General features: G+C 51.1%; 1 protein-coding gene across 4 annotated transcripts in view; it reads right to left on the bottom strand.

The window, feature by feature from the left end:
- Window positions 1–23,509, bottom strand: part of LOC147097976 (fibroblast growth factor receptor 1-like) — a 268,534-nt gene that overhangs the window by 78,528 nt on the left and 166,497 nt on the right. For 3 of the 4 annotated variants that reach the window (XM_085971154.1, XM_085971155.1, XM_085971156.1), the window contains 2 exons: window positions 6,452–6,715; window positions 5,430–5,543 (listed from right to left, as the gene is read on the bottom strand). In XM_085971154.1, the coding sequence (XP_085827280.1) occupies window positions 5,430–5,543; window positions 6,452–6,715 (378 nt within the window). The remainder of the gene's footprint in view (window positions 1–5,429; window positions 5,544–6,451; window positions 6,716–23,509) is intronic. The other variant, XM_085971157.1, reaches the window with a different exon arrangement.

Here is a 23,509-nt window from a genome sequence, read left to right as displayed (position 1 = left end):
GAGAGAGCAGATGGGGCCTCGGTTTAACGTCTCGTCCAAAAGACGGCACCTCCGACAGTGCAGCACTCCCTCAGCACTGCACTGGAGTGTCAGCCTAGATTTTGTGCTCAAGTCTCTGGAGTGGGACTTGAACCCACGACCTTCTGACTCAGAGGCGAGGGTGCTGCCACAAGGCCGACACTCTGTGGTAAACCACATAATTAATGGCACAGCCTCAGCGTTACCATACTTCCAGGTTAAAAACGCCTCGAACGGTAACTTGCTAGCGTCAGAGTGTGCATGTGGCATGAGGGAACTGAGCAAGGCGTGCTTTCACCAACCTGAAGGAATCCACTCCTTTTACCGAGTCAATACAAGAGTGGGATTTTCTGCAGCAAGGCAGAAAGGAGTTCTTTTTTTTAACCTTAACGGCAAGGTGTAAATTCCCATTTCAGGCACTCTAACAAGAGTTCACTGTGCACCTTTGAATGCCATTGTCTAATTCCTGCATTCATTACGGAAATCACACACTTCAGAATAGGCTGACCTTAAGAACAACAGATGAGCAGATTAATCGAGAGCCAGAGGCATATTGCGGTATAGAGTTCCATCACTTGCCAATAACAGTGGATGAGCATTCAGTCAAATATATCACCCAATCTGCTCAATCACTGTTACAGTACTACAATTTACCGGGGTGGGGGGAGCGGGAAATAGGTCATTTAAAATGAGGTCTCCTTTCCCCTTTAGCGAAACGTACAGTAAAACGAGGCACATTTGATATTTCCTGTCAGCTCATATTTTGCGTTGAGTTTGTGGCGGTTTGGGTTTTGCTGCCACTTATTTCAGAGGAGAGACCATTGGCGACGCCTCGTTGCTGGTCTCGTCTTGTTCCGAGTTCCCAGTGGGAATCAGGTGAAGGGGAGCCCAGCTACCAGAGAATTTTGACACCATCATGGGGAGCTCATCACCAAACCCAACAGGTGACCTGCACAAGGATTGAGACTCTCCAAAAATTGTGGCCTGGGTCCTTGGCGCAATCTCATTGTGACCCCAAGTGGCCTGCGATGAAAGGTACTCGAGGAATGGGCCTAGAAATTAAGGTCTAGGTTTTCAAAGTCAATCACTGGCCCACCACTAGGACAGAAACTGAAACAAGTTCCTTGTGCATATCACACATTCGCACACACACTTTCCGCTGTACTTCATACAATGCACACACGCACTGTCCCCTGTATTTTGTACACACACCCTTGTACTTACTCAGTATTAGCTTCAACTAATAGGGGAGTTCTCCCCAGTGTCCTGGCCAATATTGATCCCTCAACCCACATCACTAAAACCAGATTATCTGGTGTTATCACATTGCTGTTTGTGGGAGCTTGCTGTGTGCAAATTGGCTGCCGCGTTTCACATATTACAAGTGACTACACTTCAAAAATACTTCATTGGCTGTAAAGCGCTTTGAGATGTCCGGTGGTCGCGAAAGGCGCTATATAAATGCAAGACTTTCTTTCTTTACTTTTCAACGGCTGAAGGGCCATGGCCTCTTTCTTTTGTTGGGAGTGGAGCAGTAGGATGTCCCAACTATAATCCTTACGTTAGAATAACCTGAACAAGATTCCTTTATACATGAAGTAGTGCAAAACCAAGGCCTCTGCTTCAACACCCAGGTGACAACGAACAACGATTGGTCACCCTCCCCAGCATATTCCCACCCACCCCAAGGGTCACTGAACTGTCAAACTATCTCAGGGCTGTGTCGAATTCTCTGCCTTTGTTTCAAATCTTTTCTCCCTCCGCTGCCCTTCCAGAAAGCTCTTTTTTTTTTGGTGTGGTGCCAGGTTGGATCTCCCGCTCGGTCACTGTGACCTTCTCTCCTCAGTCACCACTCGTCAAGGTTTTTCCTCTCCATCTCTGTCCAGCTCTGCCATCGTTTCCTTTCAGCCACACCTCAGCGCTAGCGTCCCGCGACTGGAAACACGTCAGGGGGTTGAGGTGATCGTCCCCCATTCCCACAACCCTCCGGGGCTCAAAAGGCGCGGGAGAACTGCGGGCACCAACCCTCCAGGACTGCCCTGGAGTCTCCGGGGATTGAAGACCAACCTCCTGGACACTGCTGCCGGAGAAAAATCAGAGGGAGTCGATTAAGATCCCAGGGCACGATTCAAAGAGCTGCGAATTCTCGTGTCCCGGCCAACATTCCCCTTGATTAATGGCCACCTAAAGAAACAGGCCAGCTGGTTGCTCGTCTCCCTGGTGGCTGCCTCATTGGCCCACATCGTCAACACTGCAGGGAAGCACTTGGAAAGGCTTGGAAGTAATAAGGCGCTAGAGGAATACGAAGATTTTCTATTATATACGGGGAGTGGGCTTGTTTGGGCCCAAATTGCCGTTACCTGCCGGACGAATCCTAAGTTGTGAATTGTGGGAGCGTCTCTGGTGCACACGCCTCCCAATAATAGGGCCACAGAAAGCACAAGAAGCCACAGCAAGATACTGAACTCAAAACAGAAAATGAAGCTCAGCAGAAATCAAGGAACAGCACCTCATCTTTCTATTGGCACTTTACAACCTTCCGGACTCGACATTAAGTTCAACAATTTCAGATCATAACCTCTGCTGTTATTATTTCAGACAGCGGGTATTGGTAATGGTTCTGCTGTTCCATTTACACCTCCTCTAGACCCATCTTTTGTTTCTTTACTTGTCCCATTCCCCACCCCCTTTTACCTCGCACCATCATCCCTTTTGTCATTTACTCTCTCCTGCCTTCCACCCCATCACAGACCTTCCCCTTTTTGTTCATTCCTCCCCCCACCACCTTTCCCTGCTTCTGTACTTGCTTAAAAACCGGTTATATCTCAAACTTATTCCAGCTCTGACGAAAGGCCATCGAGTGGAAACGTTAACTCTGTTTCCCTCTCCACAGACGCTGCCTGACCGGCTGAGTGATTCTAGCATTCTCCGTTTTAATTTTCTGTTATTCATTCGCGGGATGTGGGCGTCGCTGGCAAGGCCAGCATTTATTGCCCATCCCTAGTTGCCCTTGAGAAGGTGGTGGTGAGCCGCCTTCGTGGACCGCTGCAGTCCGTGTGGTGAAGCTACTCCCACAGTGCTGTTAGGGAGGGAGTGCCAGGATTTTGAACCAGCGACGGTGAAGGAACGGCCGATATATTTCCAAGTCAGGATGGTGTGTGATACATTTGACCGAGGACCTTCCCCGCGATTAATGGACACTGTGGGTTCGAAGATTGGAGCTATCCTGTTGCACGATGAGGTTGATTATTCAGGCAGCACAACAGAAGCTCCAGGAATCTGAAAACAGCGACAGCTATTCATGTGCAAATTCAGCTCCCTCTGCTTGCCTGATGCAATGTCAGGCAAATCACGATTATTTGTAAGCACCGAAGTTAACAAAAAAAAGGCCAAGGCAAAAAAGATCATTAATTCTTGCCTCGCTGACACACCTTTAAGAATAAAAGCGAGATCAATTCTTGTGTCAATCAGCCGTTGACAAAAGATGTTTCGATGCTGACGCGCTGTTTTCTGTCCCTGGCATCAGCAGGAAGCTTCCAGCTAGTGTGATGGACAATGGTGAACGGTAAAGGCACTTGTACATGTGACAAAGAGTGGCTTTCAAATCCGCGTGTGTCACTCTCCCCTATTTATCTTACTGCCTGCCAAAGCTCCCATCCAGGCTCTTTACAGCTCGGAGACTCATCATCGCCATCAGACTCAGAGCTCAGTCCAGTGTTATTTCTTAGGTATTATTTGAAAAAGTAAAAGAGCGAGACAGAGAGCGAAAGAGGGAGCATGAGAGGAGGCAGGGAGTGAGAGAGAAAGGAAGGTGGGAGCATCAGAGGAGGGCGGGAGGGAGCTTCCGAGGAGGGTGGGAGGGAGCGAGGGAGCTTCCGAGGAGGGTGGGACGGAGCGAAGAAGCGAGAGAGGATGGAGGGGGGAAGGAGGAGGGAGGGATAGAGAGGGAAGAGGGAGGGAGGGAGGGAGCGAGTGAGGGAGCAAGAGAGGATAGACAGAGCGAGAGAACGTGACGGGAATGAGAGCCTGTGACGGGGATAGGCCAATTGGATAAAGTTCCAATGAGCAGCCAATAGGAAGCTGAGAGCGATGAGGTCTATCAGGCCTATTCCAACCTTGGTCTTCACTGTGCGTGTCTCCGGACCCCGAGGTCCGAGCAAGGGAAGGCTAACTTCATGGTTTGAGAATCCCTTTTCTAATCCACTACACCCCCAGGCTGTGGGTTTTAAACAGTTCCTGTAATCTGTTGCTCTCCACCAGCCCTAGCACAGTGAGGCTAGTCTTTTAAAGCAGCTTGTCTCATCGTTAAGGGTTCATTTACCCTTAAAGAGTGGTTTGAGCAAACTCGGAAACTCAAAGCAGACAGCTTTGGTCAGCAGCACGCACATGTACTTGCGTGAGATCAATCTAAAAGTTGCCTTCTTCCAACACGGTCCAACTAATCACAGGTAACACAAAAGGACTTAAGCTGGTAGTTTCAGGGCTATCTGCCAGGTTAGCGGTAAACTTTGCCACTTTGGGGTGGGAGCCTCATGTTGTGACAAAATACTAAACATCCGACGTCCCACAGTGTTAAAATGATCCACCAGAATGTGGCAGCCACTCATAATACAAATGCTAAAGGCCGTGGCTCAGTGGACTACACTCTCGCCTCAGGGTCAGAAGGCGGTCGGTTCACGTCCCACTCCAGAGACTGGAGCACAAAAACCTAGGCTGACACTCTAGTGCAGTGCTGAGGGAGTGCTGCACTGTCAGAGGTGCTGTCCTCCGCCCTCACAGATGGACATAAAAGATCCCACGGCACTATATCGAACAAGAGCAGGGGAGTTATCCCCGATGTCCTGGCCAATATTTATCCTTCAATCAACGTCACTAAAATCAGATTATCTGGTTACATTGCTATTTGTGGGAGCTTGCTGTGCACAAAATGGCTGCAGCGTTTCCAACATGACAACAGTGACTACATTTCAAAAAGTACTTCATTGGCTGTAAAGCGTTTTGGGATGTCCAGAGGTCACGAAAGGCGCTATAGAAATGTGAATTCATTCATACATTTATATACGCTATGCACAATGAATGTTTCGTTCAGTGCCTGATCAAACGGAGAAGAATCTATGTTTATTTGGTTAATAGAATCATTTGTAAGCATATGTATGTTGTGTTTTGTTTGTCCCATACCCGTCGGGAACCGGAGTCTGGAGTGAATTCCCCGAAGACTCCTGGACCCTTCCTGTGCCAACTGCGATGATCACAGCTAACATCTCGATCGTGCGTCAACTGCCCAACAATGTGCCAGCTCCCCCATTGCCAACCTGGCAATGGCCAAAGAAAGACGCATCAGACAAGGTCCTCGCGACATCATATCCAGTAACAACCTGCTCCGCTCAGCGGCTCTGCCCCACATCACTTACGTGCTTCCTTCTTGCCTTTGGCCGTTTCCTCCGACTCATCGTCTTCTTCCTCGTCATTATCTTCATCATCGTCCTCATCATCATCATCGTCATCCTCCACTGAGTACAGGGTGTCTAAACCAGGAGGGCAATCAGTTTATCACGGACTAAAAGAGGAAGAGTTTGTACACAGCATTCCGCACTCACGGGAGCAGAGGCATCGCTGCATCTACTTCAATAACAGCGCTCTGTTCATCAAAAGCAGGTGCTGACCAAGTGTTGAGCCCAATACCTCAGATCTGAAGGCTTAGGCTGCTTGTTGAGGCTTTCGATTGGTACCTAATCAATAGGGCCAGCACTCGCCCCCCCCCCCCCCCCCCCCGGAATGTGCCCCCCCTGGACCCGGCACACGCCCACCCCCCCTGGACCCGGCACACGCCCACCCCCCCCACCCCCATGGACCCGGCACACGCCCCCCCGCCCCTGGACCCGGCACGCCCCCCCGCCGGACCCGGCACGCGCCCCCCAGGACCTGCCACCGACCCAATAAAGTGGGGAATGGGAGGAGGAAGAAATTATATGAAGCATAAAAGAAAACGAGTGGCAATCTCCAATGAAAGTTGAAAATACTGGGAGCAGATGGAAAGCCCCACCAGCACTGGAAAAAAGACAGGTGCCGGTTTGGGTCGAGATGGTCAGTGCAGCAAACAATAACCTGTCTTTTTTCTTTGAAGATGCTGACAGATCTGCCAGGTATATCCAGCATTCGCTGTTTTTATTTCAAATAAAAGATGATGGGGGTGAAATTGGAGAAGGGCAGGTGGAATTGCATAGGACGCCTGTAATACGCCCCCCTGATATTCAGCACCAATGACTTCAAGACAGCCGAATATCGGCCGTGCTGTATATAATGGGCGGCAAAAGCCATTCCATCTGTTTTGCATTCCCGCCCTTGTCCATTTCCATCCCCGAAGTGCGTGTCTTTAACCCGTCTGCCTCGCCAGCTCCTACTTGCCACGGAACACCCAGCCCGCCTGACGTACCGGAGACGTTGACGGCGAAGTGCGAGGTCTCGCTGCCGGACGGCCCATGGGTGACGCAGGTGTAGAGGCCGGAGTCCTCGCGCACCGAGTCGCTGATCTGCAGGTACTCGGCCGTGATGCGGGTGCGGTTGTTGGTCGGGAGCTGCACCCCGTCCTTCGTCCAGTCGATGCTCTGGACGTCCTCCCCCAGGCGGCAGCGCAGTTCCAGCGGGTCGCCCGGGTGTGCCGAGTACGGCTCCACTTCCATCTTCTGTTTCAGGGATACTGGAAAGCAAGGGGGGGGAAGAAGGGAAGCAGTTAATGCCAGCAGGATGCTACAGTTCAAATACAACCTCAACTTGCATTTATATAGCACCTTCAGCGTGGTAAAATTACGCAAAATACCTGTTGACAGTAACGCCTCACAAGCAACAACCGCTGGGAATTTCCTTGGGGAATCGGCTCAATTGGCCACTGTAACTTTGGTGCAAGTTCGGCCAAGCAGGAGAATTCCTCACCCCATACAAGGAATTTCCTGGCGTATATACAGGAAACTCTCGTTTAAAAAGGCACCTAAATATCCGGAATTCTCTATTAACCGGCAACATTCATACTCCGAAAACAACACCCCAATAACCGGAAATGTTGCCGAGTCTGAGTCTCCCGCGGTGGCCGAGTTCGTCAGTGGGGGTAGTTCTCCAAACTGCCACTACTCGGCTTCTTGGCGCTGTCGGAAGTCCGAACACCTCAATAACAGGAGTCCGACTCTCCCGCGCTGCCGGTAGTCTCTTCCGATCTGCCATTTTTCTGTTTAATTACTTAACAGTAAAACAAAATTTATGCAGTAAAGAGTTATGGATTACCCTCAACTGGCAGTACTGTACTTAATCAAGCATCTTCCACCATCCATTTAACACAACATTCTGTAGGCGAGTACCCAATTACTGTATACTGCACATTTCTTGATTTTTTAATTTTTGTTTTATAAAAATAGCCTCGGCAGATAACCCTCTCCGTCATCCGGAATTTTTAATCAACCGGCACCATCCCGGTCCCGTCGGTGCCGGATACCAAAGAGTTTCCTGTACTCTGTTTGTTCACTAATTCTGATAGAGTAAATCAGGAGAAACTGCTCCTCGTGGCCGAAGGGTCGGTAACCAGAGGGCACAGATTTAAGGGAATTGGCAAAAGAACCAGAGGCGACATGAGGAAAAAAAAATTTACCCAGCGAAATGTTGTGATCTGGAATGCGCTGCCTGAAAGGGTGGTGGAAGCAGATTCAATAATAACTTTCAAAAGCAAACTGGATAAATACTTGAAGTGGAAAGATTTGCTGGGCTGGGCTGGGCAAGGGAGTGGGACTAATTGCACAGCACTTGCGAAGAGCTGGCACGGGCACGACGGGCTGAATGGCCTCTTTCTGTGCTGCATCATTCTAATTCCTCTTGCCTCACACCATTGAAAAGAACCTTTGTATCAGCCTCACGATGGTTTGCTACTCCTCGCCTCCCCTACCCTGGAGAATTAAAAGCCGTTTGCCAATTCTGTTGATCTACCACCGATGCCGCACTTGGCCGATTTATAACGACACGTATCAGTCGCGTTGTTATTGCCAACTCCCGATTCAGTATGGCGCCATCTGCTTTTGAGCGACCATAATCACAGTGAATGTGTTGGGCGTTTCAGGGTTAATCACTGGTCATTGCGAAATGACTCATTGCCCTCCATACAATGAACCACCTCTGGAGGACACTGACTTGTGTGCGGGAAACTTGCCTCACCCATTAAAAAGCCCGCTATACTCTTCGGCTGCTTCAGATCAGATTTTGGGAGACCGGTAAACGACGGCCAGCTCACCACGTTTTCACCGCAAATCCTGGCTTCTGAATCGCCTGACCCACAAAAAGAGAGAGAGAACACTTCACGCTGAAAATTCTCTGTGCAATATTTTCCTTGAATGTGGATTGTAGCACGCGGAAAGCAGCGAGCGCACAACGGAGCGGGCTGCTGACTTCAAAACCGAGGAGGTTCGGGAGCGGCAGATTCGGAGGATTTGAGAGACACAGCTGGGCAGCTTAGCACGGGGCAAAAACAGGTGCAGAAAAGGCAGGCAATGCATCCGTGAAAGGGCGTGAGTTGAATTTCCACTGCTCCCGGCCAAGGAAGCCCCATCGTTGTGGGCCCTACCCGGACTCATTTTGAAAGGGTGCTAAAGGAGCGCCGTGGGGTTGTTGGGGCTCCTGACTGGGTGGCGCTGGGCCGCAGCGGTCAAGACGGTGGCTGGTCTGTGCCGAGCGGAGTAGCAGTGGGGGGGCACTGCAATGCGTTAATTTCCCCATTGGCAGCCAGGGGTGCAACGCAGGAAGGGAGATTCCTTTCCAGGGGAGGGCGCTATGCCTTCGACGAACCGCCAACAAAATGCGGGCAGCGAGCCCGTCATTGCGGCACCGGGGTTTCCGACTGCGCTGCCGATCCCGCCGGCCAGTCCCCGTCTCACGCGATGCAAGTGTGGCGCTGGCTTTGCACGCCCGCAGACCTGCTCTGTATCTCTTATCGCGGACTGATTGTTCGAAACGTGCAAAGACCACCCCTGCCCCCCAAACCAGAAAAATGGGTTCCAGCAATTGAGAGACAGGCACAGATATGCTCTCCGAACTTTCTCCGTGTCAGCAAATGAGAACGCCTCCAATAAGGAGAGGGGAATTAGGCTGAATTCATTTTGAAACCCAGTGGGACCGAAGATTTGACTCTGGCTGAAGTGCCTCATTTTTGAACGCCTAGATTTCGGAGCGCTAACCTAATTTATCTGCGTGCCTCATCCATCAAACTGAATGGCCTGGTAGCGGAGTGCACTTTCAGCGTTCGATCTGTTCTGCTCTTCCCTAACTGACTTCCGACTGGCGTGTCCATGGAGACTTGTTTATATGGAAACGACCGCCAGAGGCTCATCAATCTTCCGACTCTCCTGTCCCGATTCCCGAGAGCTGCAGCTTCCTAACCTGCGCCCATCTGTGAAAGGTGTTGCACTGTTGAGTTCTGCACCCCCTGCCCTCCCCAGGTCAGCAGGCCTCACCTCCTAGCACAGCTCAGGCTGTTTTTCGACGGCACCTCCCAAACCCGCGACCTCTACCACCTTAAAAGGACAAGGGCAGCAGGGCGCATGGGAACGCCACCACCTCCAAGTCACACACACCATCCTGACTTGGAAGTATATCGGCCGTTCCTTCATCGTTGCTGGGTCAAAATCCTGGAACTCCCTCCCTAACAGCACTGTGGGAGTAACTTCACCTCACGGACTGCAGCGGGTCAAGAAGGCGGCTCACCACCACCTTCTCAAGAGCAATTAGGGATGGGCAATAAATGCTGGCCTTGCCAGCGACGCCCACATCCAGCGAATGAATAAGAAAAAAATCCTTTCGGATGGATCTGGCTGTTTTCTCTTCATTCACTTCAGAGGGCAGCTACGAGTCAATCACATTGGTATGGGACTGGAGTCACATATAGGCCATACTGGGCATGGTTTCCTTCCCTAAAGGACATTAGAGAACTAAATGCTTTTTTACGACAATCCGACAGCTTCACGGTCAGTTTACAGTTCCAACTTTTTTTTTTTTTAATTTCCAATTAAAAAAAAACTGAATTTGAATTTGCAAACTGCCGTGACGGGATTTGAACTCCTGCCCTCTGGATTTAGTCCAGGCTACAGAAGCAAGAGCTTGCATTTATACAGTGCCTTTCAACACCTCAGGACATCCGAAAAGTGCTCTACAGCCAACTGAAGTGTAGTCACTGTTATATTGTAGGAACCACGGCAGCCAATTTGCGCAGGTGTGGCAGAAAGTTCACACATTCTCACCACTCGTTGTGTAAAGAGACTCCTTAACAATCATTATCAGACATAATGTCCTATTTTTTAAGTTGTTACTTTTATCTCAAAGAAATACTGCTAACTACCCACTGCTAAATAGCGAAGAAAGAAGTCACGCTTGTATAGCGCGCCCGTGGGACATTCCAAAGCGCGGATTACTCATGAAATACTGTCACTGCTGTTCTGTAGGCAAACACCGCAACCAGTTTTGCACACAGCAAGATCCCACAAACAGGAAACGAGATGAGTCACCAGCTCATCTGTTTTGGGTGGTGGCTGCGGGAGGAATGTTGTACAGGAACACCAGGCGAATTCCCTGCTCTTCTTTGAGCAGTGCCACGGGATCTTTTACGTCAACCCGAGCAGGGCCTCGGGTTTAAGGTCTCGTCCAAAACACGGCGCTTCCGACAGTGCAGGACGCCCTCGGTACTGCAGCGTCAGCCGAGATCATGTGCTCAACTCCTGCACAGTGGGACGTGCTGTCTTTCGGATGAGACGTCAAACCGACACCCCGTCTGCTCTCTCAGGTGGGCGTAAAAGATCCCGCGGCACTATTTCGAAGAAGAGCAGGGGGAGTTATACCCAGTGTCCCGGCCAATACTTAGCCCTCAATCAACACCACTATATCTGGTCATTATCACATTGCTGTTTGTGGGAGCTTGCTGTGCCAAAATTGGCTGCTGCGTTTCCTACATTACAACAGTGGCTACACTTCAAAAAGTATTTCATTGGCTGTGAAGGGCTTTGGGACGTCCTGAGGTGGTGAAAGGCGCTATACAAATGCAAGTCTTTCTGCGTCACTCCCTGAGAGAGAGCTGCCAACTTTCCTTGAGCTTTAAGCCTCCACAACTGATCATTGTGGTTCTGCTACTCCTCCTCCGATCCAGTATTTGACTCCAACTTGGCGTAATCCCACCCCCCCCAATGTTTTTTTTCCAATGACACCAGCTTTCATCCATGTTCAAACTTTCTGGTTTAAGAGCAGAACCCCCTGCTGCCTTCCCGGGACCTCTCCCCAGTGCCTTGGCTGTCTTTTCCTAAGTTACTATGATCTCAACGGACCACAACACTGCAAGTGGTGATCTCACCGGCGCTTTCTGGAGTGTCGGCATTACCTAAAGGCAGTTGGAATCCCCACGAACAGTGTGTTTAACTTGGCAGCTGCTGTACAGTAGTGACAACACTTACAGCTGTCCAATGATGCCCAAAGATTCTCCCAGTTACACGTCATTTAAAGGGAGACGCGTGCAACCAAAAAAAAAACACCCTCGGCCTGTGAGCGGCCAAGGCCCCTGTAGCTTTAAGGCTGATCCAAGACTAGCTTCTTTTTTTCCCCCTTCCCCAGGCCTGCCACACGCTGGATTAACTGGGAGCTGCAGTCTCCCATTCCTGGCCGTCAAACTTAGCTGGAGTCCAACAGCAGGAAAAGGTTTGAATTAGGAGGCTCCACAGAGCCAGATCTTTGCCAAACGCACTCGGGGCTCCTTTAAGTCCGTGCTGCTCCTCGAAGGCTGGCCAACATGTCGATGGGTCTCCTTGCATTTATATAGCACCTTTCATGTAGCAGAACCTCCCAAGGCACTTCACAGGAGCGTTATCAAACAAAATTTGACACCGAGCCACATAAGGAGATACTACGGCAGATTGTGGTCAAAGAGGTATGTATCAAGGAGTGTCTTAAAGGAGGGGAGAGAGAGAGGCGGAGAGGTTTAGGGAGGGAATTCCAGAGCTTAGGGCCTTGACAGCTGAAGGCATGGTGGAGCGATTAAAATTGGGGATGTGCAAGAGACCAGAATTGGAAGAGCGCAGAGATCTCGAGGGGGTTGCAGGGCTGAAGCAGGTTACAGAAATGGGGAGGGGCAAGTCCATGGAGGGATTTGAAAACAAGAATGAGAATTTTCAAGACCTGAAACGCAGATACCAGCCAAAAACACAGGGCACGTTTGGTTTGGTGAACCTTCGACTAGAGCAGCTTGCTCGGCAGTGCTCGAGAAACACGATCCGTGCGAAATCGGTTTTCCAATTTTCCATCTAAATTATCTCTCCGAGAATGTTTCGGTCTTTGTGTATTTGTGCGATGGCTGCATGTTTCCCCTCCTTACTATCCACGGAATGCTGCCCCTGGGCCGAGCTTCTCAGTCCCCAGTGAGGTGCCCCAGGTTAACAGGGCCCCCGCCAAAGGGATGTCCTTCAACTGCAGGCCCCAGTTCTTCTCCAATGAGAAGGCACCACCTCGGACATTTGCTCCGAACTTGCTGGAGCCATGCAGCTAATGTGGAACAGGTTTCAGCTGCGCGTGGGGAGAGATTCCTTGCCTGCTTTGAGGCACCGTCTGACCCTTATGGTAATCCTACCCCACACCACCCCGCCTCCTCACCTTCACAACAACAGGCTAACTTAACCCTCGGAGCACCGGCATACTGACGTGTTTTCAGTACACAGGATTTCAGGGAGGTTTAATCCTCAGCAGCAGGCAAAGCCAAATGACAGCAGTCAGAGAAACGCAAAATAAAAGAAGCATAAAGACCGGCATGGACGTGTTGGGCTGAATGGCCTCTTGCTGTGCTGTAAGTATGTCATAATACTTTGTAAAGACTTGCATTTATATGGCGCCTTTCAGGACCTCAGGCCGTCCCAAAGCGCTTTACAGCCAATGCAGTACTTTTTGAAGTAATGTAGGAAAGGCGGCAGCCAATTTGCGCACAGCAAGCTCCCACAAACATCAATGAGCTAATGACCAGATAATCTGTTTTTTTAGTGATGTTGGTTGGGGGGTAATTATTGGTCAGGACACCAGGGAGCACTCCCCTGCTCTTCTTCGAAATAGTGCCGTGGGATCTTTTACGTCCACCTGAGGGGGCAGACGGGGCCTCGGTTTAACGTCTCATCCGAAAGACGGCACCTTTGACAGTGCAGCACTCCCTCAGCACTGCACTGGGAGTGTCAGCCTGGATTTTTGGGCTCAAGTCTCTGGAGTGGGACTTGAACCCACAACCTTCTGACTCAAGAGGCGAGGGTGCTACCCACTGAGCCACGGACGGGAGGAAGAAGAAAACTGAGAGACCCGAGAGAAACATGCTCGGCACACATCACTGCTAGGCATTTCCAAGCAGTCAGCTCCACAGCAGAGCATACAGATGGCTGGATACACGTCATTTCTCTACCTTCTCTGGTAAGTGATGGGCTCTGGTTCAGGGAAATTGAAAGGGAAGAAAAATAACTTGGAGATGGGGTGCGGTGGGTGGTAAGGAGGATTTGAACAAATCATAGAATAATACAGCAAATAGGGAGGCCATTCGGCCCATCGTGCCTGTGCCGGCTCTTTGGTCGAGCTCTCCAATTAGTCCCACTCCCCCGCTCGTTCCCCACAGCCTTGCAAATTTTTCCCCTTCAAGCATTTATCCAATTCCCTTTTGAAAGTTACTATTGAATCTGCTTCCACCGCCCTTTCAGGCAGCGCATTCCAGATCACAACAACTCGCTGCGTAAAAGAAATTCTCATCCCCTCACTGGTTCTTCAACCAATTACCTTAAATCCGAGTCCTCTGGTTACCGACCCTCCTGCCACTGGAAACAGTTAAAGACGAATCACGAGAACCCAGCGGGTGACCAATGGCCCAAATCGGGAAGGAAAGTCGAACCGCGGGCAGTGAAGTGGACCCACTCTCATTCGTTGAGCGGAGGGTTGGAAGTGCCAGTCCGGCTTGGCATTGCAACAGCATCAGCTTCAGAAATGAAGGGGCAATCCAGCTGTACCAAAACCCACCCACGCCCCCTGGCAAGAGGCTGGACAGGTTTGATGGAAGCCCTGGAATAGTCTGAGGAAGCCAAGCACCAGAACTTCCGAGCAGGACCAGGCTTTGTGGCAAGCTCACCACTTATTGAGCAATTATTGCAAGGGGGTTGGAGTGAAAGTGTGAAGAAAGTCTTGCTGCAATTGTATGTGGCTTTGGTGAGCCCACACCTGGAGTACTGTGCACAGTTTTGGTCTCCATACCTAAGGAAGGATATACTTGCCTTAGAGGCAGAGCAATGAAGGTTCACTAGATTAAGTCCTGGAATGTGAGGGTTATCCTATGAGGAGAGATTGAGCCGATACTCGCTGGAGTTTAGAAGAATGAGCGATGATCTAATTGAAACATATAAAATTCTTGAGGGGCTTGACAGGGTAGATGCAGAGAGGTTGTTTCCCCTGGCTGGAGAGTCTAGAACCAGGGGGGGGTCAGTCTCAGAATAAGGGGTAGGCCATTTAGGACTGTGAAATTTCTTCGCTCAGAGGGTTGAGTATATTCAAGACAGAGATCGATAGATTTTTGGACTCTAGGGGAATCACGGGATATGGGGATCGTGCAGGAAAGTGGAGATGAGGCAAAAGATCAGCCGTGATCTTATTGAATGGCGGAGCAGGCTCGAGGGGCCGAATGGCCGACTCCTGCTCCTAATTCTTACATTCTTGTGTTCTTAAACTGGCAATGGGGGCGGCACTGCCAGGGTCAGGGTTAATAGCAGCTCCCACAGGCAAGGAGGGCAAGTCGTAGGATATCCACCATCCACCCCCACCCCAGCACCGCCTCACAGCTCAATTGGAGAGGGGCACCACAGGAGGCCTGGAATGCGATGAATAAAACTGTTTGCAACTCAGTCCGATTGATAACCGCCAACGAAAAGCACCGATACAGTTAATATCGTGAACGGAAGGACGGTTAACAAATTGGTTCACTTTCCCTTCGCACTGTGGGGACCAGTGAAAGAATTTGGCTGGAAGGCCTGAAAGAAACTGCAACAAATAAAAAACCGCCCAGCATGGAAAGGGGTTAAATCCATCTGGGTTTTCCTCCTCTCTTGCGAACTTTTCCAATCTCCGATCCTCCACTGCTGCTTTACAAGGCAGGGAAAGAAAGGCAGAAACGTGGTGGTGGTGGTGAAAAGATTAAACCTTCAGCTTCAGCCCCAACAACCCAGGGCCTCGTCTCCCCTCAATCCCCCTCCCCCATTTCCTTCGCTGCATCTAAATGGAGCTGAGCCAGAGAGAAAGAGCAGGAGGCTGTCTCAGAGGGCATTGACCAGGCAGGCCTGAGCACAGCCGCTGTGTTTGCTGTTGGGTGACAGCAGTAAAAAAAACCTTGCAACAAAAAGAGGGGCCGGCGATAAAGGCAGGTAAACTACCCCCCGCTCCGCCTATTCTTTTCGACAGGGATCCGGGGCTGGGGCGAGGGGCTGCTGGAGGCACTTTTCTGGCAGTGAGGCACACAAGTCATCGAGCCGCCCCGGCAAATCCCGACAGCAGAAGGTGCCTCGAGCCCCGGGCTTTTCTTTTTAAATGGCGACGATCGGGCTGCCCTTTACAAAATGGCCGCTGCACGCCAGTCAGGATTTAAATGATCAACTGTGGCTGCTCGAGAGCACGGAGCTTCCCTTCGCTTCCCTCCCCGGGGCCCGGGATCGAGTCCCATCGCCAAGCAGCCTTCCTTCACGGTCACCACCACAACAAACTAATAGGACAGGCTGAAGTCATTCCCTCCACCGAAGGCCTAACTCTGGCCCAAGCTCAGGATGGCGTCACGCAACCAGCCCACGGTTTTCATTTAAGGGTTTTCAGGAATCAGGACGGGATTAAGAGAGAAGAAGAAGAAAAGGCGACACACGCAGGATGAGGAGCCTCACGGGCCGGGGGAGGGGGTGGTCAGTGCAGCGGAATCAGCAGCAGCAGCAGCAGAGTGAACAAGTGGCCAGGATTCCCCCACAGAACTGGGGAGACATTTTAGAACTGACTCTTTTCTCTTCTTCCCCCCCCCCCCACCCACATCTAAAAATAGTTCAACTCCTCCACAAGCCCGCCCCTTGGAAGCCAGGCACTATTCCCTGTTTGGGGAGAGACGACTTGCTCACAGACCACCGAGGAAGGCCCGATGGCAGCTTGGGCCTGTTCCCGCCACCACTCAGAGTGAATGCCTTGCCCACAACTTGGCACCTTGGCTCGGGCGAGATCTCCGGAACCCACCGTGTGGGCAGAACCCACAGGAGTGAGGTCGTGCTTCCAGCCAGCCGCAACCCAACAGTAGACCAACAGGCCACATCAGTGGGCTGCCTCCTCCTCCCCCCGCCCGACTCAACTCTCCACTCCTGCAGGTCCTCATGCTCCGGCCTCAAGCAAGTCCTTTGCTTCAGCGGATGTTAAAGGTGGACCGCCGGGAAGTCAGTTGCTGCTCTGAAAGGTAAAGAATTGGCAATGGGAAATTAATCCGGACTGAATAACGCCACTGAGAAGCAACTGGTAATAAGGCCTTTTGCCGCCTCTGGGCAGGCTCTTTAATTCCAACGCACACCTGACCGGCCTCCCACGTTCTAACCTCCATAAACTTGAGGTCATCAAAAAGCTCTGCTGCCCGTGTCATAACGCGCACCAAGTCCCGTTCACGCATCACCCCTGTGCTCGCTGACCTACACTGGCTCCCGGTTAAGCAACGCCTCGATTTTAAAATTCTCAACCTTGTTTTCAAATCCCTCCATGGCCTCGCCCACTCCCTGTCTCTGCAATCTCCTCCAGACCTACAACCCTCCGAGATAGCTGTGCTCCTCCAATTCTGGCCTCTTGAGCTTCCCCGATTTTAACCGCTCCACCATTGGTGGCCGTGCCTTCAGCGGCCTAGACCCTAAGCTTTGGAATTTACTCCCTAAACCTCTCCGCCTCTTTACCTCCTTTATGACCCTCATTAAAACCTCCCTCTTTGACCAAGTCTGGCCTAATATCTCCCAATGCAGCTCGGTGTCAAGTGTTGTTTGATAATGCTCCTTTGAAGTGCTTCGGGACGATTTACTGCATTAAAGGCGCTATATAAATACAAGTTGTGTGTCAATCTGTCCATGGTACAGCAACGCACAGAAAGCGAGATTCCAGGCCCGATTTTAACCCTGGCGGGAACAGGGTGATCAAATTTAGTTAATTGGCGGCGGGCCCTTCCCGCTGCATCCTCCCCCTCCCGCTATTTTGACCGCGCCGTTTCTGGACACGGGGAAGGGTCCCACCACAGGTAAGGCCTGTGGGGGGTGTTGTTTGCCTGGTCAACAGAATGTTAACCCCCCACCCCCCGGCTGCCTTCTCCTTTGAACCGTTCGTCTTGCGAGGGGAGGGGAATTCAAATACACCCGGCAGCTCATCTTTTAAGCGCCAAAGCTGTTCTCAGATCGACAAAAATGGTATAAATCGTGAGGGGGAAAAGCGTGTGCAGCAAATGGTCCCGCCCTCCCTGAATGTGCTGCTATGTACCAGGGTGTCATGGAAGATGGTGACTCACTCCTGCCACAATCACTGCTGGGCAATGTTTGAGTCAGGCGGGAGAACGGCACTAAAAAAATTCCCTAAAATACCTACGCAGTGCGTGCCAAAATGTGTCACACCCGACTCAGGCCGTGATGAATGCAGCCTGTCATACCAAGTATAGTTAAACCTTCCGCCCCCTCCGCCCCCCCCCTCCGCCCCCGGGAGATAATAGAGACTCCGGAGAAGTGATTCAGACCAGACGAGAAAAAAAATATTAAGCCTCCGTTTCCTGCCAGAGGTGTTTGCCAAAAAGCAGTCAACGAGGGAGTGGGACACAGCAGTATTAAAACAGCCCAGTTATATTTGTGCAGAAGGCAGCCAAGACTGTGCACTCGCCCTGCATTCTGTCAGCAAAAACAAACAAACGCCCAAAGGAAACATCTTCTCCTCCCCTTCCCCCCCCCCCCCCCCACCCCACTTGGCGTTCCGTAAGCGTTGTGTGAAGATCATGAAAAAGGCCGCCGTTTCCATTCCCTCCCTCCAACCGACCGGGAGCTCAGCCATGGCTCAGTGGGCAGCGCTCTCGCCTCGGAGTCAGAGGGTTGTGGGTTCAGAGTCCCGCTCCAGAGACCAGAGCACAAAAATCCAGGCCGACACTCCAGTGCGGCACTGAGGGAGAGCTGCACTGTTGAAGGTGCCGTCTTTCGGGTGAGACGTTAAACCGAGGCCCCGTCTGCTCTCACAGGTGGACGTAAAAGATCCCATGGCCACTATTTCGAAGTTCCTGGCCAATATTTATCCCTCAATCAACATCACTAAAACAGATTATCTGGTCGTTATCACATTGCTGTTTGCGGGAGCTTGCTGTGCGCAAATTGGCTGCTGCGTTTCCCACATTACAACAGTGACTACACTTCAAAAAGTACCCATGGTGTGGAGATGCCGGAGTTGGACTGGGGTGGACAAATGTAAAAAGTCACACAACACCAGGTTATAGTCCAACAGCTTTATTTGAAATCACAAGCTTTCGGAACGCTGCTCCTTCTTCAGGTGAAGAAGGAGCAGCGCTCCGAAAGCTTGTGATTTCAAATAAAGCTGTTGGACTATAACCTGGTGTTGTGTGACTTTTTACATTCAAAAAGTACTTCATTGGCTGCAAAGCGTTTTGGGACGTCACGAGGTCGTGAAAGGCGCTATATAAATGCAAGTTCGTTCTTTCTTTATGTCCTGGCACACCCAACACTCTGGGAACTCCTGTGACATCAAGCTTCATCAAGAATGGTCAGTGCTTGGCCTGCTCCTGCTCCCGATGATGCAGTCGGCTGCAGCTCTGCTCTCCTTTCGAGCCACGTGCCTCACTCACTAGATTTTGACTCGGCCCCTGGAAGCCGTGCATTTGTTTTCTTTGGCCATGTGGCCTCAGCTCTTCCGACGGGCTATCGTTTGGAGCTGCTGAAAGGAAGGAATGTCCCTGCTCCTCCAGACTGAGGAGGGGCTGTCAGCAGCTCGCCGTGCACCAACTCTGACCTCGCTCTCGCTAGGAGGCTACTGCCCTGCAACCTAGGCCCACCGCAAACACCTTTTACGGGGGCCACGTCTAACACAGTCCAAAACTGTGCGCTTCATTACTTTTTAACTGCAATGGGGAAGATATGGAAATGTATGAACATTGCCTCGAGAAGGTTGGGAAGCGGAAAAAGTCGTTCGGCCCTGAAGGAGGCTCCGATCTTCAACCTTTGAAGGATTCCCTCTTGCCTTTGTCTCCTTACACCCACCAAGTCTGAATATGTCCATTTCTCTGGTGAACTGGACGTGATTGGTGGTTTGGGGAGGGGGGGGGGATTGTGGCTGGAGGAACATGAGGTCAGAACCAGATTCCACCTTGCATGAAATGGGGGATAGTTTCTCTCGTGCATTGGTCAAGGATAGTTACCATTACAAATTCAGAGCACCAACAGGGAACAAGCTCTGAGCTCAAGCTGACGAGCTGGATACAAATACAGGAAACTTTCGATTAATCGGCCACTAAATAACTGGAACGCTCTATCCACCGGCAAAATTCAGGTGTCGGTTCAGATAACTTTTTGTTACTTTTTTTACTCATTTGTGGCTGTGCAAGCGTGTAGCTGAAGCTGTTGCTAAGCTACAGAGACGCTTGCAAGTTGTGCCGATTGTTTTGAAGCTGTTGCTAAGCAACAGGGTTTGTTGCTTTAGACGGAGCTCTGAGCTCCATATGTTTTAACTATAGCGTTCGGTTATCCGGCATTGTTGATGGACCGGCACCAGGTCGGTCCCGTCCGTGCCGGATACCAGAAAGTTTCCTGTAGGAAGACCCAGTTTTTCTTTTAAAAAAGCCATTTTATTAAATCAAATGCTTCATTCAAAGCATCATTAGTCATCATCTTTCACTATTTCTTTATTGAATTACATAATTATTAACAACACAGAAACAGGCCATCCGGCCCAACAGGTCCATGCCGGTGTTTATGCTCCACACGAGCCTCCTCTCACTCCTCTTCATCTCACCCCATCAACATATCCTTCTATTCCTTTCTCCCTCACGTGCTTATCTAGCTCCCCCTTAAATGCATCTATGGTGTTCGCCTCAACTACTCCTTGTGGTGGAGAGTTCCACATTCTCACCACTCTCTGAATAAACTGGCTTCCGCCTTTCCCACATTACAACAGTGACTCCACTTCAAATAGTACTTCATTGGCTGGAAAGCGTTTTGAGACGTCTGGTGGTCGTGGAAGGCGCTATATAAATGTAAGTCTTTCTTTAAGCAGTTTCCCCTGAATCCCCTATTGAATCTACCTGTGACTATCTTATATTTATATGGCCCCCAGCAAGAGCGAACGATCCCAAATCAGAACAAATGGTTCTTGCAAAGTGCGCCACCTCCCGACCCCGACCCTTGGATTCTGTTGTGGAAAAGTACTGGAGGGTTGTAATCGGGCATTTAACCAGCTAGGCAGAAAAGGCCCTCCATCAGCCCTCCTTCAAATAGTCCCTTTAAGCTGCGCGGAATGTGAAAAGCCGCGGTATTGTGAATGGGCCGCGCACCCCAAAAAAAAATAAGAGGAAACATTGCCTCCTTCCCCAACCCAATGGCTCAGAGTCTCAGGTAACTGGGTCGGGTTAGTCGAGCGGTCACAGCTGACTACAGCTGCCCCTTGAGTTAGGAAGAGGAAGAACCAGCCAGGGTATCAGCTTGTGACCGCTGTCCAGTGACCGATGTGCTGTGAGCGCGCGAGCGCATTGGAACTGCTTGGGTTCTGAAGCCCTCCACAGCCCAATAGCCTACTAGTGCTCGGTGCCGAGGCTCACACGTAAAAGAATGGGCCACTCTGGCAAAACACCCTAGGGTGACCAACGATCACCGCCTGTGGACGCAGACCAACGTTCTCGTGAAGCCGCGCGGCGGTCTGGAGTTCCCGCGCAGGCCGCTCACCGGCTTCTACAGGGAAGAAAGCGCGAACACGTGGAAATTTGAGTGGGCCGTGCAGCCAATTAAAGGGACCGCGCACTTAAAAGAAAATAGGGGGAAACATTGACACAGACCTCAGGGGAGACCCTCGAGAGAAAAAGAAGAATTGGGCCTACCCCTCCCCCCTTAGATGAATCGAAAAGGCAGAACGCAGAACGTTTTGAGTGGTGTCTCTGAACAAAGAGGACCATACTCTTTGAGAAAGTATCCTTTAGGCACCAAAGTTCATATTAAATTTTAAAGAGCACAACTTCATGGCCAGTTACCAATGTTACTCCTCCGTCAGGGCCCGAACCTGAAGCACAAAGGGCTCCTTTGTATTTCCCAGTGTAATCATTCCCCAAGCTCTACACACACTGTGCGGCACTCAATCATTGGGTTTCCCCCCCCCACTGTGTTTACAGTGATGGCGCACATTCTTTCTCTCCCTTCCCCCTCCCCTCTCCGAGGCCCCCGCAATCCGGAACCGTCTGCGCGGGTTTGCAGAATCCCCCCGTCACGAATCTTACAACAACCCGCGAGCAGGCGACCCCTCCCCCTCGGTGTGCTTTCTCTCCCCCTCACCCCCACCCCCACACGACAACACAAAGCCTTTTTCCGCCGGCCTGCTTGTTATTGCAGGAGCCTGACCCAGGCTGTCGAACACCTGGAACTTCCACCACATCTCATGCATCAATGCCAGAAGGTTACAAAAAAAAAGCTCGCTGTTGCCTTTGTCTTAAAGGGGCCACGCACCTTCACTGTGGGCCTGCCTTGCTTGTAGTTTTTTTGCTCTTCAACCACCTGCCTGATCGATTTATTCTACCCACGGCTCTGGCATGCACCAACTAGGCAACGTGCAAACAACAGGCAGGCGTGGGATGAAGCACGACTGCTCTTTCAAAGAGCCGGCACAGCCACGACGGGCCGAATGGCCTCTTTCGGTGCTGTACGTCTTGAAGCGTCTATGAACAGCTCCCATCCTCCTTTACATGAAATTTCCTGGTCGTCACCTCTCATTAAACGCACACCGGGCTAATCATTAAATAATGTTAAAGCACGCTGCTCGCTGCTTTGTTCTCTGGCTTCGCCTGCACAGTAACGGATACCTGGGAGCGATAACGGGCAGGAATTAACTGGAAACCCTCAGATTACAACACCAATCAGTGTCGGGCCGGGTAGAGCAGGTACATGTCTGCCGTTGAAATTCAAATCCAGCGCAGAGTGCAAAGGGAGTTTGGGAGAATCGCTGGCGGCTTTACCAGGTAACGATGCACTGCCTGGTGTGATGCTGACCGGGAGGGTCCCAAAGCCCGTTCCCCCGGTCTGCGCTGAGGGTAGAATTGGGCCCCGGTGCGCTGCCTCCCACAGTCAAATAGCATGCTGCCATTCACTGTCCAGGCAAACCCGTAAAGACTGGACGCCTCTTGGGGTATTGCTGGAGGGTTGCCCGCACCGGCCGGTTCTTTGAAGAAGAAATATTCTCTCCCGCGTCACCCCACTCGGGTGTTCTTAGCAAACCAGGAACACAAGCAGAAAGTCAATGAGGTCTCTCTACTTTGCAAATAGACAGAAGACCTCCATGGCCTCGCCCCTCCCTATCTCTGTAATCTCCGCCAGCCCAACAACCCCACCCCTGAGATATCTGCGCTCCTCTAATTCTGGCCTCTTGAGCATCCACGATTTTAATCACTCAACCATTGGGGGCCGCGCCTTCAGCTGTCGTGGCCCTAACCTCTGGAATTCCCTCCCTAAACCCCTGCGCATCCCTACCTCCTCCTTTAAGACACTCCTTAAACCCTACCTCTTTTTTTCCAAGCCTGTCCGAATATTTCCATGTGGCTCGGTGTTAAATTTTGTTTTGATAACTCTCCTGTGAAGCGCTTTGGGACCTTTTACGACGTTAAAGGAGCTATATAAATGAAAGTCGTCGATAGTCTGGATAGTCCCGACCCAGTTCCTAGTGGGCACAGCACGAAAATGCCCGCTAACTGGCAAAGTAGCCGTCGCAGTAGGCAGAGGGTGCAAAGATGGCCGACATGGGAACTGGACACAAGACACTGATGCGGGAGAGGTGATCTTCCAGCAGCATGGCTACGAGAGGACACCAGAGTTAGAGGAAGAACAGTGGCCACCTCTTATTTTTGTGTCATCTTCACCTTCGCTGCATTGCATTTTCCCTCCGACATCGGGCGTCAAGGCGACAGTCGGCGCACTGCAGGCAAGTGTCAAGCCGTGGCTCAGTGGGTAGCACCCTCGCCTCTGAGTCAAAAGGTTGTGGGTTCAAGTCCCACTCCAGAGACTTGAGCACAAAAATTCAGGCTGACACTCCAGCGCAGTGCTGAGGGAGTGCTGCACTGTCGGAGGCGCCGCCTTTCGGATGAGACGTTAAACCGAGGCCCCGTCTGCTCTCTCAGGTGGACGTAAAAGATCCCATGGCACTATTTCGAAGAAGAGCAGGGGAGTTATTTCCAGTGTCCTGG

This window comes from Somniosus microcephalus, chromosome 30, assembly GCF_052327205.1.
Source record: "Somniosus microcephalus isolate GS21.2 chromosome 30, FLI_Smic_1.0, whole genome shotgun sequence".
NCBI lineage: Eukaryota > Metazoa > Chordata > Chondrichthyes > Squaliformes > Somniosidae > Somniosus > Somniosus microcephalus.
This window is presented reverse-complemented; position numbering and strand designations above follow the sequence as displayed.